General features: G+C 32.8%; 1 protein-coding gene across 1 annotated transcript; it reads right to left on the bottom strand.

The window, feature by feature from the left end:
* Positions 1 to 258: 258 nt before the first annotated feature.
* LOC143254550 (thyrostimulin beta-5 subunit-like) lies at positions 259 to 17,320 on the bottom strand. The gene is made up of 3 exons (XM_076509716.1): positions 17,194 to 17,320; positions 7,918 to 8,142; positions 259 to 957 (listed from the first exon to the last, which is right to left on the bottom strand). The coding sequence occupies exons 2-3, from the start codon at positions 8,119 to 8,121 to the stop codon at positions 736 to 738; spliced, it is 426 nt and encodes a 141-aa protein (XP_076365831.1). The 5' UTR covers positions 8,122 to 8,142; positions 17,194 to 17,320; the 3' UTR covers positions 259 to 735.
* Between the last annotated feature and the right edge of the window lie 797 nt (positions 17,321 to 18,117).

Genomic DNA, 18,117 nt, shown 5'->3' with positions numbered 1-18,117 from the left:
CCGGGTCCGGTGACTTCAGTGATGTAGTTGTTTTTAGATGACAGTTGATGGCTACCTAGTTTGAATCCAAGTAAAAGTCAACCTAACGACTTTGGTGATAGTTAAATAACAGCAGGCTATGAATCAGATTTATATAGTTTTAAGATTCTTTAGTTATGAGAAGCTAAATAGTTTTAATTCCACCTACTATTCATATTTGATTTATTTTGTTTCATCGGTTACAACTTTAAATGTGGGAAAAAACAACATTTTAATTTTATTTTTGAAAACGAGACATTATTTAAAATTTTACGCTTTGTGGTTAATTTAAATGAACAAACAAGAAAGCGAATCGACGAATCAACAACTAAACATGCTTCGTGTTGAAAGACAAAACCTAAATAACCCAATTAAAAACAATTACACAATAATTCGGAAATGCAGTAGTGAACTCCCAATATAATATGATCATATGTGAATTCGAGTCTCAAAATATAAAACTAAGCTTTTTGTGATTGCAAGATAAATCATGACTTTATTGTGTGAAAATCCCTAATGCCAGGTTTGTATAACGACAGAAAGAGGTAAATAAACTAAAATATTTCGAAATCAACCCAGAAAGAGATAGTCATTACAAGATTTTTAGAATTTGTGATTATCTATTTTATCAGTTATCAACCAGATCATTTCTCTTTTATTGCCCAGAACCAAATCACTGTTATGCTCTCACAAGTGTTAATAATAGTTATTTGAACCTTACGGAGCTCTATTTGCTTGGTATGGAACACTTTCACAGCTTGCTGTTGATGAATGACAAATCTGGCATGAACATGACACGGCCTCGTAGAAGAGGTAGTCTCGGAGCTGAGGTTCGACGTCTAAGTCACAGTGTGTTAACGTCACTTTTCGCAGCTGTTTTTCGTCATGCATGCACACAGAATGATAAGACCTCTTGTAAGGAAACCGCCAATCTGCAATCTAAAAAAGTGAAGTTTTGGTTATGTTTTAAGCTATAATAAGAAGGTTAGTCATAACACTTTCCTCTTGTTATAGAACCATTCACTTGTGATACAAAACAATTAATAACATGTCTACACTGACGCTCTATAAAACAGTGATTTCTATAACCTATAATATATTATAGAAAGGGTTTGGTGTAATTCCTATAGGCAACTAGTGTTCCTGAAAATTGGGAAGATTGAAACACCTATTAAAAGAAAGCTATAATATATATACAGACACATTATATTCACTTGAGTATAAAATACAGCATACGGAATTATCAGCTGGCAAAAATATCAAATAGTATGTATGTCATGAAACGTATTATGTATTAGGTTTCTGATATTTTGACTTAGTATTTAGTACTATAAAGCTAAATAACTATATAATCACATAAACGTTGTGTAATACTAGGAATGTGAAACAAATCTATTTAGAAAATGTATGGTGTTACGATACGTTTTACTCGATCAGAACATCATACAGAAAATTCACACTCCAGGACTATATGAAGCCTGGACTTATTCTACTTCATTCCCTCTCGTTACTTTCAGGCTGCATAAGCTGACTCGATTTTTTTAAACCAATCAACTTTACTATCTTATTGATTATGAAATCGACGTAACCTTCTCTCGTCCCTGTAAAAAATGCTTACACGTCAATGCAGACTTCACAACATTTAACACTGATTCAAAACTTAAATAAAAACTTTAATAATGATCCTGTTTGGCCAGTTATGTTACTATATAAAATAACTTTCATAATGGTCTATACATTATGATCTATACATAAAATCAAAAATATAGAACACAAAAATAGTCATTTAACAACGATATGACCCATATTTACAAATATTTACAGCATACACATATTTAAAATGTTACGTAAAAAACAAATCGAACTTGAAAAAATAAATCATTTGACATAAAATCATTATACGTTGCAAATACATTAAACAAATCTAAAATAATCTAAATCATTAAATTATATTAAATAAAACATTTCACAAAATACAGAAAATAAATAAAAAACAAACTTATAAAACAGAACAAAAATATCAACTAAACCCTTTATATGTAACAATAAAAAATAGCGTTAACACAATAAAAAGTAAACAAAACTTAGTAAAAAAGCCTACATGCATTACAACCAATACTTTTGACAAATAACACTAATTTAGAGATTAGACTAATTAGAAAATGTAGTATATATATATATACATAATTTGATATTTTATATTCACACTCAGAGGATCTAAACTTCCTCAGTGCACGTGAAGGAGTTATACACAAACTTAAATGTGCTTAAAAAAACTACAGCCACTCAACTATACTTACATAAAGTAAACGTTTGAAAGAAACATTCAACTGCTTTTCTAATATCCTAAATGATATTTCAGTTTAGTCAACTTTTGATGTTCCAGGCATTAGGCCTAGTAGCACAGTTCCTCTTAAAGTATGTGATAATCGAGCATATATTGTTTGATACCTTGCAGATATTTCTTGAGTGAAACTTTGCTGCACTATAAGTCAGAAAATAAGGGACACAAAGCCTTTCTGATCCTTTCGATCTCATGCCCAACAAACCGTCCTGAAATTTGGTAATCAAGTAGAAATCACACACAATACTACATATATCGTACTTAGAAATACCGTCTGGTAGCTTGGAAAGCAAGGAATGCCACTTCCTTTTAACCATTGACCTTTCGACTAAATTACCATCCTACCTGATAGTAAACGAGTAGGAATCACGAAATTTAATACATATATCTAATCAAAAACACTATCTAGTAACTCAGAAAACAAAGAACGTACTTCTTTTCATTTATTGGCTCACTTCCTAATGAAGTTACTTCCAGCTGTATATGTCAGGAGTTCATCGATTGTGGTAACAGATTCATTTCCTGTCGGAGCTTCTCTATGCTAATTTTTGAACTTAGTCATTGTGCTCCTTATCATATTTTGTTAAGTGTATATTATGCTCTCTTTCAATCTTTCTTACAATATTGTATTTCAATTTGGGGTGGCACATATAAGACTTTTTTAATTCCTATTCACAAGTTGCAAAAAAGTGTTTTCTCTCTTATTTTTACCCATAGGCTTGATACCGATTTCAGTAAATTTAACTCCCCTCTTTCATATGATAAACTTTATTTATATTTTTTTAGCTTTATCTACAATGCATGTTTCTTTTAATAGGCCTTTTAAAGTCACTTCATATTTTACACGACTTCAATCTTTTTTTCCAATTAATGTACCCACACCACGTAAAACAGTTACACTTCATCAATATCTTTATTTGGCACCTCGTATTCATAATTTTATTCCTTATAGTATAAGATCTTCTATTAATCGTGTTAATCAAAAGAAATACTTAAAACAATGGATCTTAAATACTGATGATAATATTCTGGGAAGTTTATTTTGATTTTGTAAGTTTTGATTTTATTTTATTATGTGTTTAACCATCACAGAACGAGTTAACTCTTTGTTGATGGTTTTATATTGTTATTTGATTTTTTGTATCTAATTTATTGCTTAATAAAGTTATTATTATTATTTACTATTATTATTATTAACATTTGGTCAAAATTTATTTAGTTTTTCAATGTTCTTTCATGTAACTCACGGCTGCTGTAAATTGTTTGTCAATAGACCAGTCTGACAAGGTACAAGATAAGGAATTGTCCAGTTACAACTGAGTAACTTCTGTGCCACTGATATATAATCACCACATTGGTACATTCGTTTCTTAACCGTCTTGTCGTACTAACTCTTATATCGTATGGCAGTCTTACTGTTCACGTGCAAACTTGTGCGCATCAACAAATGCAGATCTTAACCACTACACGCATTCTTGTGTATATTTTGGGGCGCCTGAACTGGAGTAGGGTCATATATTATGTATTACGTCTACATTGGGCAGGGGTTTGCACTTCAATTTGAGAGTATTTGGCAAGTCACCTCTTGATCAGTATTCGTTTACTTTGTGTGTCATCATGAGGTACATCAAATGGTTATCCAAGTCAGTTCAGCTGTGATTACAGAGAGTTAACACCCAATGGTTGCAGTCCTTAGCACCGTTGCTAACCTTAGTCACTTCAACTTCACTTGCTCTGTTGACAACCATTATAACAGGAACCTGGATAATCAAGCACATATAAAGGCAAAAGAACATCAAGACTTCATTCTTCCTTGGACATATAATTGCTGAAACTAATGCTGCTTATTTTCTGAAAAGAAAACAGTGCATTTCATGCAGGTACTATATTACCACATTACATGAAGCCAATGCTAGATATTGGTCACCATATAGTAGACCACGGAACATCATTTAAGTTACTTTTTCTGTCACATACACGTGTAATGTCTATTGTTCCTGGGACTAGTCTCATCAGCATTGGATAACTCTTCCACGTGACAGCAGTTCATCTGTTTCATAGCTAAAATTCAATAGTTTAGACAATATGCATATTTAGAGGATGTCAATGCCAGAACCAATTTGGAGATTACTACCTTCATTCTGTGAATGGCTTGCTTCTCTTCTGTAACCTTAGAGAGATTCGTTACTGCACCATGGATTACCAATTTAACCATTTTGTGTCAGATGTTTCACGTGATAGTGAAAAATCTCCAGCTAGCAGAGTTAGTGCACCAGTGGCACCTCCAGTCGTTTTCAACTAAAGTTTGGTGGCCTCAACCAGAAATGTGGATGAGTACTCTATCCTTCAAAGGACTGGGGTTCCTAAAAAGACTACCACATACAAATTCGAACTTATCAGATGTTCCAACAAAAAATGGAAGACAGCTTCCTTCACTGAAGAGTGAGATCTCTAAATTAAATTATATCTTACTAAACTCTCTCAAAGCTCTTATGTGAATAAAACAGAATGAATAGGTGACTATAGTGAAAATAACTCAACAACTATACACAGGAAAACAAAGGTTATCTCTTATGTGAATGAAATAGAATGAGTAGGTGACTAGAGTGAAAAGAACTCAACAACTTTCTTAACCAATGGGTTATGTGAAAACTGCACACAAACACACACCTTAGTAAATGAAAACAAATGAAATATTTTATATTAAAAATAGGTTACTAAACATACGCTATGTCTGTATATCACTTTCTGAGATACTTAGAAGTAACTGAACAGAAAGTCTGAAAGGTTATAATGCTAAAATATCGGACTTCGATACTCGTGGTGGACACAGTACGGATGTATCGTTATGTATATTTGTGCTTAACAAGAAACAAACGTTTAAAATTGGGTTGGAAGAACTAATGCAGTTGATTGTGTCAGTCAAATATCAGTTCACAAGACAACCAAAGTAGTCTTAAACTATAGTTTTCATCATTTGATTATATCCAAAGCAAACTTTGGATCTAAAATTTAACGAGATCTGGCAGAATTCAAGTCACATATATGTTACTATTATTGGTTTGTATAACCATAGAGTAGGGCAGTTTTAATGAACGATTTAAAAGTATACTAATACCGACAGTGTATATCTATAAAGTATAATGCGTTTAATGTTTATATCATAATACCGACAATGTATACCCATAAAGTACAATATTTTAATGGTTGTACCATTATACCGACAGTATATATCCTTAAAGTACAATATTTTTAATGTTTGTATCATTATACTGACAATGTATATCATTAAAGTACAATATGTTTAATGTTTATATCATAATACCGACGGTGTATATCGTTAAAATTCAATGTGTTTGACGTTTATATCATAATACCAACTTTGTTTTCAAATTGATTCTTAAATTTAAAATAAAAGTATGAAAAGACTTGTTGATAAAATTTAAATGTGTGTGTGCGTTTCCTTACAGCAAAGCCACATCAAGCTATCTGTTGAGTCCACCGAGGGAAATCAAACCCCTAATTTTAGCGTTGTAAATCCGTAAACCTACCGCTGTATTAGCAGGAGACAAATTTAAACGTCTATCCTTCATACAATCCATCCCCTTCTCGCACTAATTAATTAATACTTATTTCTTTGAAACTTGCAAATTAAAGAATGTGCATTTGTCGCCAAAATAAACTATACTGTTTTCGTCATCCTGAGACTTCGAAACTAGGCGTTCATTTTCATCTTGGGACCAGAATTCTCGCATTGTTGAAAGGTCATTTGGTCAAATAGACTCAGGTGTAGTAAATGCCCACGTTATTATACTTATCGTTTTAACATTTAATGTCAGCAATGTTTCGTGCTATTTCATTTGTATACAGTTTCGTGTTCTTATTTCTTCTGATGATTATTACTGCTCAACCCAGCGCCGCCTACAACACAAGGTTGATTAATTAACTTCGTTTGTTTCAGTGCAGGAAGTTGAGAGTAGAACTAATAAGTATGGTTGTTCATGTAGTTGTAAATCACTTCAATGTTTTTAGCTGGTACTGGATATAACAGTTTTCTATGCGACTGATAATCTGTTTATATAACAGAACTTTGGTCTCTAGCTGTTAACAACATTATGGACGCCTTCTCTATTAGTTTTCCTTACTTTTTATATATTTATTTATTGTAAACTATATAATCTAACTTCTTAGCTCTATACAGTGTATGAGGCCCAATCGTTTAAATATTTTTGTCAAGCGAAGTTTTGAAATATGCACTTCTATAAATAGAATAGCTTTTAAACGCTTAGATGTTCAGTGCTGAGAAAACATTTAAATGAACATTTAAATTTAAACTATGAAATGCAACTCATGTTGGAATTTTGAATTAATGTTTATCTAATTCAATTAGTTAATTAAATTTATAATTTTTCCATCTGCATTACGTTATTTTCACTTTTTATACAACCAAAGATTTGTTAAAATGTTCAAAAATTATGTTCAGTCTGTGTTTAAAATATGGCCACAATAGAGAAAAATTTCTAAACAAGTTTTATGACGTATACAGCCTAAGCATGTAAAGTACTAATACTTTCAAGGTGAAAACATGAACTTAAGTCACAGTAACGCAAATAATATTGTTATCGTAACATTTTGTAGTGGCACAGTTAATTTTAGTGTAAGATTTTTAATTAAAGTGTTAACCAATACGTGTTGTGAGTAAAGAAAACGCTTCTGATTAAATTTTACATTATAGTTGTACTATGTGATAAAACTCAAGCTAGTCAATATGTTTTATTAGTAGAGAATGCAAGATTGAAAAATACACTATATAAGTTATATCTAAAATGAAGCTTTTAGTAGAAATATAAAGTACTACTGTACACTTTTATTCTGTCCACCCATAGTCAAAGACAGTATACAAGATAGACGACTCAGAACTAAACTTAGTTCTTTTATATTTTACTCACGATAAATTTGCTTTTCACTATTCTCTTTCCTCTGTTTTTCATAATTTTTTAGATTTCGTTTCTTACTAAAATATAGCCCGGCATGGCCAGGTGGGTTAAGGCGTTCGACTTGTAACCTGAGGGTCGCGGGTTCGAATCCCGATCGCACCAAACATGTTCTTCCCCCCCAGCCGTGGGGGCGTTATAATGTGACAGTCAATCCCACAATTCGTTGGCAAAAGAGTAGCCCAAGAGTCTTGTACTGCAAAATGAGGGACGGCTAGCACAGATAGCCCTCGAGTAGTTTTGTGCGAAATTCAAAAACAAATAATCTTACTAAAATACAGTGTAAATGTTATTATATTGTATTGTTAACCTACTAGATTTTTATTGGCCTAAAGTATATAGTGATGCATTCGATACGTACTAGAAGTGCAGAGAAACTTGTAAATTGTTTAATTTACAAAATACACTCGCGTATTAATACTGTAACCAACATAAATTAAAGTTTCTCAAATGGTTTAACATTTTAAACAAAGAAGAAACAGTTTTACTTTGAAGTAATTATAACTTAATTAAAACTTATATGCAATAAGATGTATTTTTAATGTATTAATGAAAGCTTGCCTCTCCAGAATCGCAACGTCCCCAACAGGACATTGCATTCAAATAATCCCAACATTGGCGCCCTTTGCTGTCTGTTCGTGTAGCTTTAAAGGTATACAATCGTTTGTGGCACTCTAGAGTTGATTCGGGGCGTATTTCTGCAACTGTTATCGGCGCCACCGAAAACAAATGCAACCACAGAACCAATGCAGACAAATAAAACATCTTCTTTTTCTTCCAAGGTATCTGGAATTAGATAAATATTTCAAATTAACCATTAAATAGCTAAACAGATCGTAATTTACAAAAATACACATGTTTAATTGACAAATACGGTATGATTGTGTCTCCTATATATAACTTTTAATTAATCTGTTTTTTAAAATGTGTTGTTTTCTTGCCTTGCAGTCACAGTATTTACATTCTTGGTGTAACATTTAATGTAAGTGTTTTCGTGTAATAATTTATAACATTAAATTTCAATTTTTAAGTAAAATATTTTCATAAACACGAGACACTGATTATGAATGCGATGGCAAACAAACTCAAGTTCACATATGTCATGTCCTATTATACTCTAAACAGGTTTATACCAAGGATATTATTATCTGTAATACCAGACAAATAAGCTTTTGTAATTCGTATGCCATTTCTATTGTTAAACATTTTTTTGTATTTTTCAGCTATACCAAATAAAGTAAAAATGATATTAAAACCTTATTACCCGAACGCTTTCAAAATGTTGACATTTCTTCTTCAAGGGCAAATTGGGAGCAAAGTAGTATGCCTTAACATTTAAAGTCAACAAGCGCGTTGTTAGTCAATCCAAACTGTCCCAGCTGAGCTAACGATAAAACAACTCAAAACCAGACTTTATCATTTTAATATTTAGTAAGCCTTCCTTTAAATTTGCTTAAATTACTAAATCTGCCACATATGAAGGCAACTTATTTCAAAGGCCAACCCTCGTTGCTCGAAAATTAAAATTGTCCAGTTAAATATTACTCCTACCCTGCTAAAATTTACATTTCTGTCGCCTTGTCCTACCATTTAACCACTAAGCACGATAAAAGATGATACATCAGTGCTAAAAATTTCCTTGACAATTTTAAACACCACTACCAGATCCCCTCCGATTATTCTATTTTTCAAGATAAAACAATTTCAAAGATCTTAACCTATCCTAGTGAGACAACTTTTCCATTCCTGCAGCCCTCCTTTGAATACTTTCCAAAAATGTAATGTCCCTTTCTAAGGTAAAGAGTCCAAGACTGAACACAATACTGTAAATCAGGCTTAACCAATGATTTATTTTTGTTGTTGTTTTAAATTTCGCACGAACCTATCTGCGCCAGCTCTCCCTAACTTAGCAGTGTAAGATTAGAGGGAAGGTAGCACCACCCACCGCTAACTCTTGGGCTACTCTTTTACCATCGAATAGTGGGATTTGCCGTCACATTATAAAGTCCCCATGGCTGAAAAAGCGAGCATGTTTGGTGTGATGGTAATCGAACCCGCAACCCTCGGATTACAAGTTGAGCGCCCTAACCATCTGGCCATGCCGGACCGTGAGTTTTGCAAAGAACTTATTACTTCCTAAGTATTTATATTCAATATCTTTGTGAATACAATAAAAAAATTAAAATTCCACTTCAGAAACTGATGAATCAAAACACCAAAATTCTTTCCTTATGGGCCTAGTGATTAGCATGTTTGACTCGCGATCTGCGAATCGTGAGTTTGAATCTCTTCCCCGAATATACTCGCTCTTGCAACAGCGGAAGCGTTATAATATGACCTTCAATCCCAGTTTTCGTTGGCGAAAGAGTAGTCCAAAAGTTGCCAGTGGGTAATGTTGACTAGCTGCCTTCCCTCTAACTTATCATTTCAAAATTAGAGATGAATAGCATAGGCCTGTTATCGAGTGATGTTGAACGAAATTCAAAAACAAACAAACAAATATTTTCTTTAGTAACAGTTTATGTTATTATCCTCAGAATTTTACTTATAGGTTAAAATATGATAATCTACATGCTCACTAACCATTTAGTAGAAGCATTGTATTGTTTCTCTTGCATGAAAGAATAAAGAGAGTAGATGCTTAAACAGTTTATCTGTGAGAATTCTACAAAGGTTTAGTACGCTACATCGAAACGATCTTGGTGCCTCACCACTTCGTTACAGTCTATGTTGCCAAGTCTTGCCGTGCTTTGTCTAATGACCTACATTTAGGCGATAGTTCTGTAGGGTAGTTTCTATTACAAAAGGCTGTAGTGTCCAAAGCACACCACTTTTCGATATTTGCTTTCTATAGTTCGTCTAATGTATAAGGAAGACGGTTTTCTGCCGTCCATTTCCACAATCTGATCATATAGAAATTCATAAGCGATTTCATGAGCATATCTTCGTATATGGAAGAGCATGAATGCTCGTTTCATTCTCCATATACCTGAAGTAAACCCATACCCTATTGGCCTTTTTTCCAATCGAAAATATTTCATGATGTTTTTCATCGTTGTTTAAGGAATATTAATATCTTTTGCCACTGTTCTTTTTAATTTTGGATTTTCATCTGTTACAAGACATTGCACTTTAGATAGTGCAACTGGGGTACAACGTTTTGCTGGCCTCTTTCTACGTTGTCTTAGTGCCTTAACTTCTTTTGTTTTCCCAATGACCGTTAAATACAAAGAAATCGCATTTTTGAGTTTTTAAATTTCCTATGTATACATACCTTTATGGTCTGAGTATATGAATATTTTGTGCCGGAAAGACGATTGATTTTCAGTAGTATCATAGTATCATACTATCTACACCCTTGTGCAAATTAATTGAAACAAATGGTCATTTTACAATATTTTCAGCATGGCGGCCTGTGTAGGCTCGCTGGATCCGCTGATTTCCTTTAATAGTCATTTTTTCACACAGACGGCGTCATTAGCTGCTTTGCAGTACGGTCGATCTATTTTTGGGATATATGACAAAATTTTGAGGAATACTACGTCATTCGAAATTGTGTTAGAAGGGCAAGGAGACCAGTCAAAAACAACTTTTTACCAACTCAATGAAAAAAAACGGTATCAATGGGGTTTGAAATACAAGAACTGGACGCAATAACAATGAAGGAAGGTGTTATTCAGTAACGAGACTTATTTCTTCGTACAGGATCAAAGAAGTTTGCATGTTCGCAGATCTCCAGGTGAGAAACTTTGATAATCTCACATCAATCAGTTTGTAAAACATCCCTTGAAGAAGATGTTTTGGGGATTTTTCGTAATTTTCGTCTTGTTTCAATTAATTTGCAAAAGATTGTATGTAACCAGTGTCAGAACACATTTCTGATACATACAGTTCCACAACGACTTTATGTCGTCTGTGCTTTTCTATGTAATTTGATACGCACATTCAAAATTCCAGTTATGTTTAATTAAAATAATTTAAAAAATTACGTTTAAAACCTTCTTTTCATTTTCATAAAATGATAAATAATTATGTTAAAAATAAACACAGATATTTTTCTAATCCATAATTTACGCTATGTATTTTTGATGAAATAAAGGATATAATGGGCGTCAATTCTAATTACTTATTATCGGATCAACAAACAGCCAAAAATTAAACAGAATGACTTTTTTGAAGATGAATTAAACATATATTGAACCTTTAAATACACCACAATGCACTAATAGGGATATATACAATAGCGTGTAATCTAAAATGAAGTTTAGATCAACTGTTGTTGGATCACAACGAGTTTATATAGATACAAGTTTGACACTTCCACGTGTCCTCTTCAGTTAAACAAAAAAAAAAAAAGGTGAGCAGAAGAGGACACGTGAAAGTGTTCTTTTTTCGTAATTATGGTTATACAATATGTACTCCAATATTTCTAGTCTTTGAGACATGACAAAATCCTATATACACCTTAACATGTGTGTCGTTACAACGAATATTTCGGTTAGAAATAAAGTACTGTGACAATTATCCATCATCTATATTGTTAACAAATAAATAAATAAATGGGGTACTAAATCGAAAGTTTCTATTTTTTGTCTCTGGCTTCACCTGATTGGTTTACAACAATAAAAAATGCTGACTTTTGCATTTACAGTTCATGACCGTGATGTTTTAGGTTCCAAAATATTGGAGCTAAAGATATTATTGACTGAAAGTACATATTTTGCAATAATACGAACCACCTCAAACAGTTTTCTGATCAAAACAGCTGCATTTATACTGCCATATTCCAGGGGTTTTCAGCTACTATCTTTATTTGATCTTTGACGTTAAGTGAGCAAATATAAAGCGTTAAAAATAAAAGTAATCTTAACTCTTTTTTTTTAATTGTTAGTTATTTAAGGTTATTGGTGTAGTTGATTTCTTTTATTTTGTAATGGTTTTGAATATGGTAAACATTGAGGTTTTGGTAATAGAGCATAGTTATTGGGTTAATTATCAATTATAAATTTAGAGAAGAAATTGAGTTGCCTTTCTGTTTGTTCTTTTTTTCAGCAACAGAGATATCTTTACGACAGAAAATTAAAACTAAATTTTTTGACTAACTAACATTAGAATGCGAAAACAGAACTTTAATATTGTTAAATAAATACTTCCGGCATTAAAGACACGTCAAGTAATTTCTAAATCTCAGCTAAACGAAAACTACCTACATAGTATTTAATTTTCGTCGTTGTTGTGCTACTTAAAACACTATTTTCGTCTTATGAAGCATCTGCTTAATGAAAAACGTATACTTTGTGCAACAGGTGAAATGTTCTCAAACAAACATTCAACAGTTTGAGAAAACATACATCTAATGTTTTAAACGACAGTAAACCTCTATACATATACTAACATGTCATTCAAATACGAGCAATTTTAGGGTTTCTATTATCAGCTTACTAAACGTTATGTAAGAAGCAAACTGTTCACTTTCCAAACATAGAAAACCTTTATTATAAGCATACAGGGCCCGGCATGGCCAAGTGTGTTAAGGCGTTCGACTATTAATCCGAGGGGCGCGGGTTCGAATCCCGGTCGCACCAAACATGCTCGCCCTTTCAGCCGTGAGGGCGTTATAACGTGACGGTCAATCCCACTATTTGTTGGTAAAAGAGTAGCCCAAGAGTTGGCTGTGGGTGGTGATGACTAGCTGCCTTCCCTCTAGTCTTACACTGCTAGTACAGATAGCCCTCGAGTCGCTTTGTGCGAAATTCAAAACAAACAATAAACATACATATCTCGCACGTGCTTCCTACTTTTTGATGAAAAAAATACTTATATAGTCATAGCACAGCTGCTATTGACATTTAATGTTTTCTACAAGTCTATATTCTTCTGGTGAAGCATTAGCATTTTTCTAATACAAAGTATTCTGCTAACATTTGATAATTGGAAACCAACACCGTATTGCTACTGTCAGGTTTTGTTAGTCAGATTATTTACAGTAGGTGTGTGAGACTTACTGGAGATAAATTTCAACGATAAACAAACAGAAAACACAGACCACTTGGTTTAAAAGAAAACATCAAAACAAGCAGTTTGCTTGTATAAAAATATTTGTTCCAATACTGGTTATCACGGAGCTTTAAATAATTGTCACTCATTTAATCTTGCTTTTATAAATTAATATTTAGTCCCACCAATATGAAATTGTATCAAACAAGTTAAAAGAATAACTATTTGAATTACATAAACACCTAAACCTGGAGAACAATCAAAGGCAATCTATCAAAATGGCACCCAGCATACAGTAGCTTCATCACACGTCCACTATTCAATGTTTTAGTTACACGCTGGGTTGAGAATGTTGAATGTTGGGAAAGGTTCTGTTTATGTCATCCATTCTTACGTCACATGAGTGAGGTTATTGTGTATGCAGATGATAATTGAGCTGTTGAAGGTCAAGAAAAATGCTATAGTTTATCTAAAAATATTGGAATCATTTGAATTCATTTTTTAATTTAACAGTTTACAATGTTCTCTTTAATATTTGAAAGAAACTACTGTAATTTTGCAAAGTCCAATCCAAGACATTGTTTCTGGCATTTCTCTAATAGAACTACTTTATATAACTGACATAACTAACAGTGAACGTAGATTATTATTCACATCATATCTTCAAACACAGCAATAACACTGTAAACAAATCTAATATTAACGTTAGCATACCTTGAGTTATTCAACGACAAACCCAATGTGAAAATGCAGAATATGGTTCCATAAAAGATTTTTTGTTTTTAAATGGTAACTTAATTTTCCTGATCATATCAGTAATCTTTCCTCCAAATATGATGTACATATAAAGCAAACAGCATCAATTCAGTGTCATCAAAACTCACTGAAGTGTTCTGAGATCTTAACAGAGAAAATCTGCCAAATCCTGATAATTTTTTTCTCTCCACCTGAAGATGACCTAGAAAGGTCGAAACGTTGTTCTCTCCTTATCAATAGGTGTTTATACCCATACCAGCCGTTCTGAGATACATTTTGATGAAGAATGTTATCGATGGAAGACAAGGTGGTTTTTCTACACCTCTACAGAATAGGCCCCAGATACTGGTTGACGTCTTGAAAGAGTGCTTAAGTGTACCAATTATCTTTATCCTACTGAAACTCTTGGTAACACTGACAATAAGTTCATGTGAATATTCAGCATTCTGCTTTCTGCCAGTTGAATAATTACCTGAGGTATACACGAACCGAAGAAAGACTGAGTAATCCAGCTTTAATACATAATTATTATCAACAATATGCACGTTTTTTATAGTAGAGTACCCACAGATGAATCGGGCATGCTAACATGTTATTTCAGTAATAGATACATAAATAAATCAGTACGTAACTATAATAAACAGTGTTGGACATAGCCAATATACTATTGTTGTAATCAGTTGTTTAAATTGATAGTATAATTTAACAATTAATAACTACTCTGGATGTAAATAGTAGAGTACTTTACTATAGTCAAATATACATATTTATGCTAATTCAGGTATAGCTCCCCATGCAGTGTCACAATAGTATGCCCTAACCTCGCATTTCATATCTAACTGAAATAAATAAATTTTGTGAAATTAGGGTTGACCAACAAAGAGGCAGAAAAGTGTGACGTCGAGGCATACAAACATCAGTAAATTCCATTGTCAGCCAGTCAAAATTAAGATAATTCAAGACATTAATTCATGTTAAAAATCAGTTAGACTAACAACTTCTAATATGTATAGAAAAGCCAGAGCGTTTTGGTAACACTATGTTCCAACAACGGCTTCTTTGTCATGTTCCTGTGGAACAAAAATATAACCTAATATTATTGTTATTCTAGGTGCTGAAAGTACAAAATGAAAAGTAAAAAAAATAAAACTAGAAAAAAATTTTGTTTTTGTTTGAAATTTCGTAATGTCACAGAAAATAGCTTAATTCAGAAACGAATTAACTTCAAAATTGAATCGTTATTTTTATATTTTTGATAAATTTTATGGACTTAGCTCTAAGCTAGGTTATCTCACAGTATATTTTTAGGCTTATTATATCAATGTTCACTACACTTATAATGTACAAGACATCGCCCCTCATGACATCCTTGCACCCCTAGCACTAAAATCGTAATGGGCAGCTGGTAATCGAACTATTCTCTCTAAATAAGCGCATTTTTGGTTTTATGATTCTTCCCATTTCGAGAAATCAAGTGTAACGTGACGTGACACACACGGGCTTTTATAAAGGTTGGATTATACTGAGTTATTTAAATTAGTATTATAATTAACAAATAATAACTACTATGCATGTAGATAGTACAGTACGTAACTATAGTAAAACATATATATTTACGCTACTTTAAATCTAGCTCCCCGCAGTGTTATAATAACATAATGATTTATTGACTTTTTCAGGCCCCGTAGTATTAGCATCATTTGCGGAGCAATAATCGTCAGAATATACATCTACGAATTATTTACAATACAAGACATGATACCTTCAATATTTCAGAAGTGTTGTGATTTACTTCCTTTACTATAGAAAAATGACGATATAGCTTTTCACATCAATATTTTTCGAAGATGTGTGTGTATGTATACCAATAATCAGATAAGTATTTACAATCTAGCATCATACACATTTATTTCAGACTTTCAAATACATGTGTAAAAGGACTGTTATGAAACTATTAGTTCGAGCTAAATGTAGTAGAAAATATTAATTATTTCAGTCTGATCAGATAGCTAGTTCTTTATTTACTTTTACAGAGTTTATTTTTATGTGGAATCAAGTTAAGCCCCGCTTTTAAAAGACCAGTGCGCGTGGGTTAAGAAATAAAAGATAAATAGTAGTGAATAACAAAGGCTTAAAGCATTCTAGAAACTTATCATATTTAGTTAATTTGCGTAAATAATTACAGCCTAATCCTTTGAACACTACTAGTATTCGACTGCAGAGGCGACGCCAACATATTCCTTGTGAGGGGGCTGAAATGGCTGGCTACACAAAAAATTGAGGGGGCTGCACTATGCATCTCGCGAGTTCTGTACCACGTTCTGTGGTACTTAGGAAGTGAACCAGCATTAACAATATGGATTGTTTGTTGAATGCGGAGGCTACAGCTACATTTTGGGGTAGCTTCAGCCCCAGAAAGCCCTCTTCCCTTACAGCTTCTTGTGTTCAAAAATATGAATTTTACTTGTTTTAATATAGATTATATTTTAAATGAATCTATTGCTAGACGGAGCGCTGGTTCACTTGGAAATATAGTACTTAATAACTGATTATTATAGTTATGTTTGAACGTTTTAACACTGCATATTTATATTCATGCACTACATTTAACTAAGTATATTTCAGACACCGTGTTTTACATTGGACTTTTGTATTTGATATTTCACATTACGAAATCCTGATTTTCTTACAATTAACTTGCTGTTTTTAGAAAAAGAAGAAACACTACTTTTATTTTCATATTAATGCATTTCCTCATTCTCCACACTAGTTCATTCTATGAATACGTCCCTTATCATTGAAGACATTAAGAATTCTTTACATGAACTGCTTACTAAAAGACGATATTCACAGTTCAGAAATAAAGAGTTGACGAGCTTAACAGTTTAAACATTTTTACGTATTAAAAGACGAAGTTTACAGTTAGAAACGACGGGCAGATGAGCTTATCAGCCTATACATTTTACTTAAATACTGAAACATGAAGTTTGCCATCCGGCTGGTTATCTTAACAATCTAAAAATTTCTCACGGCTTTACTGAAACGTGAAGTTGGCAATTCAGAAACAAAAGCGAATGAGCTTACCAGCAGCAAAACGTCTACTTGGTATGTTTCTCACAGTACTCAGCTAACAGGTCTGACAGCACTCACTCGCGAGTCCAGAAGCTAAAGAAAACTCCTAATCTGTAAGCTGCGCACCAAAGCTAGAAACACTAGGCTGCGGTCATCTTAGCTAGCCATCTTCCAATCACTTCACACAAAATTTATTTTAAAGCAAATTAGCTGAGAGTATTTAATTGGTTGGTTTTGTTCTGATTGTATTATCAGGCTTATTTCTAAATTAGATAAAAATGAGATGCGCTAACTAATAAAGCAAATGAAAACACCACAGACACACATTTTATGAGACGACAGGAACATAAATGTGCTATCTCAACGACAAATGTCTGTAATACGCTTTATTCATTGCAACGTTTTACAATTAATAGCACGTGGCAAACATACATACATTGTACTTATTTTTTCTCTCTCTCTTTTTTGAACGAACTTTTGTTGCACAAACAACTATAATTTATAAACGATGTTGATCAGAAGTAAATACAAACGGCCATGTATTGTTTTTTAGGCTTATTTATGAATGTCAGTGTTATAAAAATACCGTGTTGAACTCCAGCTGTGATTAAAGACGCGCACAAACACAAGAATACGTAAACAGGAAGACTTGATAAATATAATTTACTTTCTCAGTTAGACCGGACTAGGTGATGATAAAAACCAAAAGGAAATGAAATATTAGACTAAACATTTTATTTACATAAATGCTACTCTAAAAGCATACCTCTAGTGGCACAACGATATGTCGTTGGACTTACACTGCTAAAAACCGGGTATCTATACTTTTGTGAATCTTTGTACTTAAGTAAAAACATATTTGCAAGATGGTGTATTTTTAGAAATCGAGGGAAAACACGTTAAAATTATTAACTAACCCAAGGACTGTTGTGTTAC

The sequence above is a fragment of the Tachypleus tridentatus genome, chromosome 1 (assembly GCF_004210375.1).
Source record: "Tachypleus tridentatus isolate NWPU-2018 chromosome 1, ASM421037v1, whole genome shotgun sequence".
In the NCBI taxonomy this organism is placed as follows: domain Eukaryota; kingdom Metazoa; phylum Arthropoda; class Merostomata; order Xiphosura; family Limulidae; genus Tachypleus; species Tachypleus tridentatus.
This window is presented reverse-complemented; position numbering and strand designations above follow the sequence as displayed.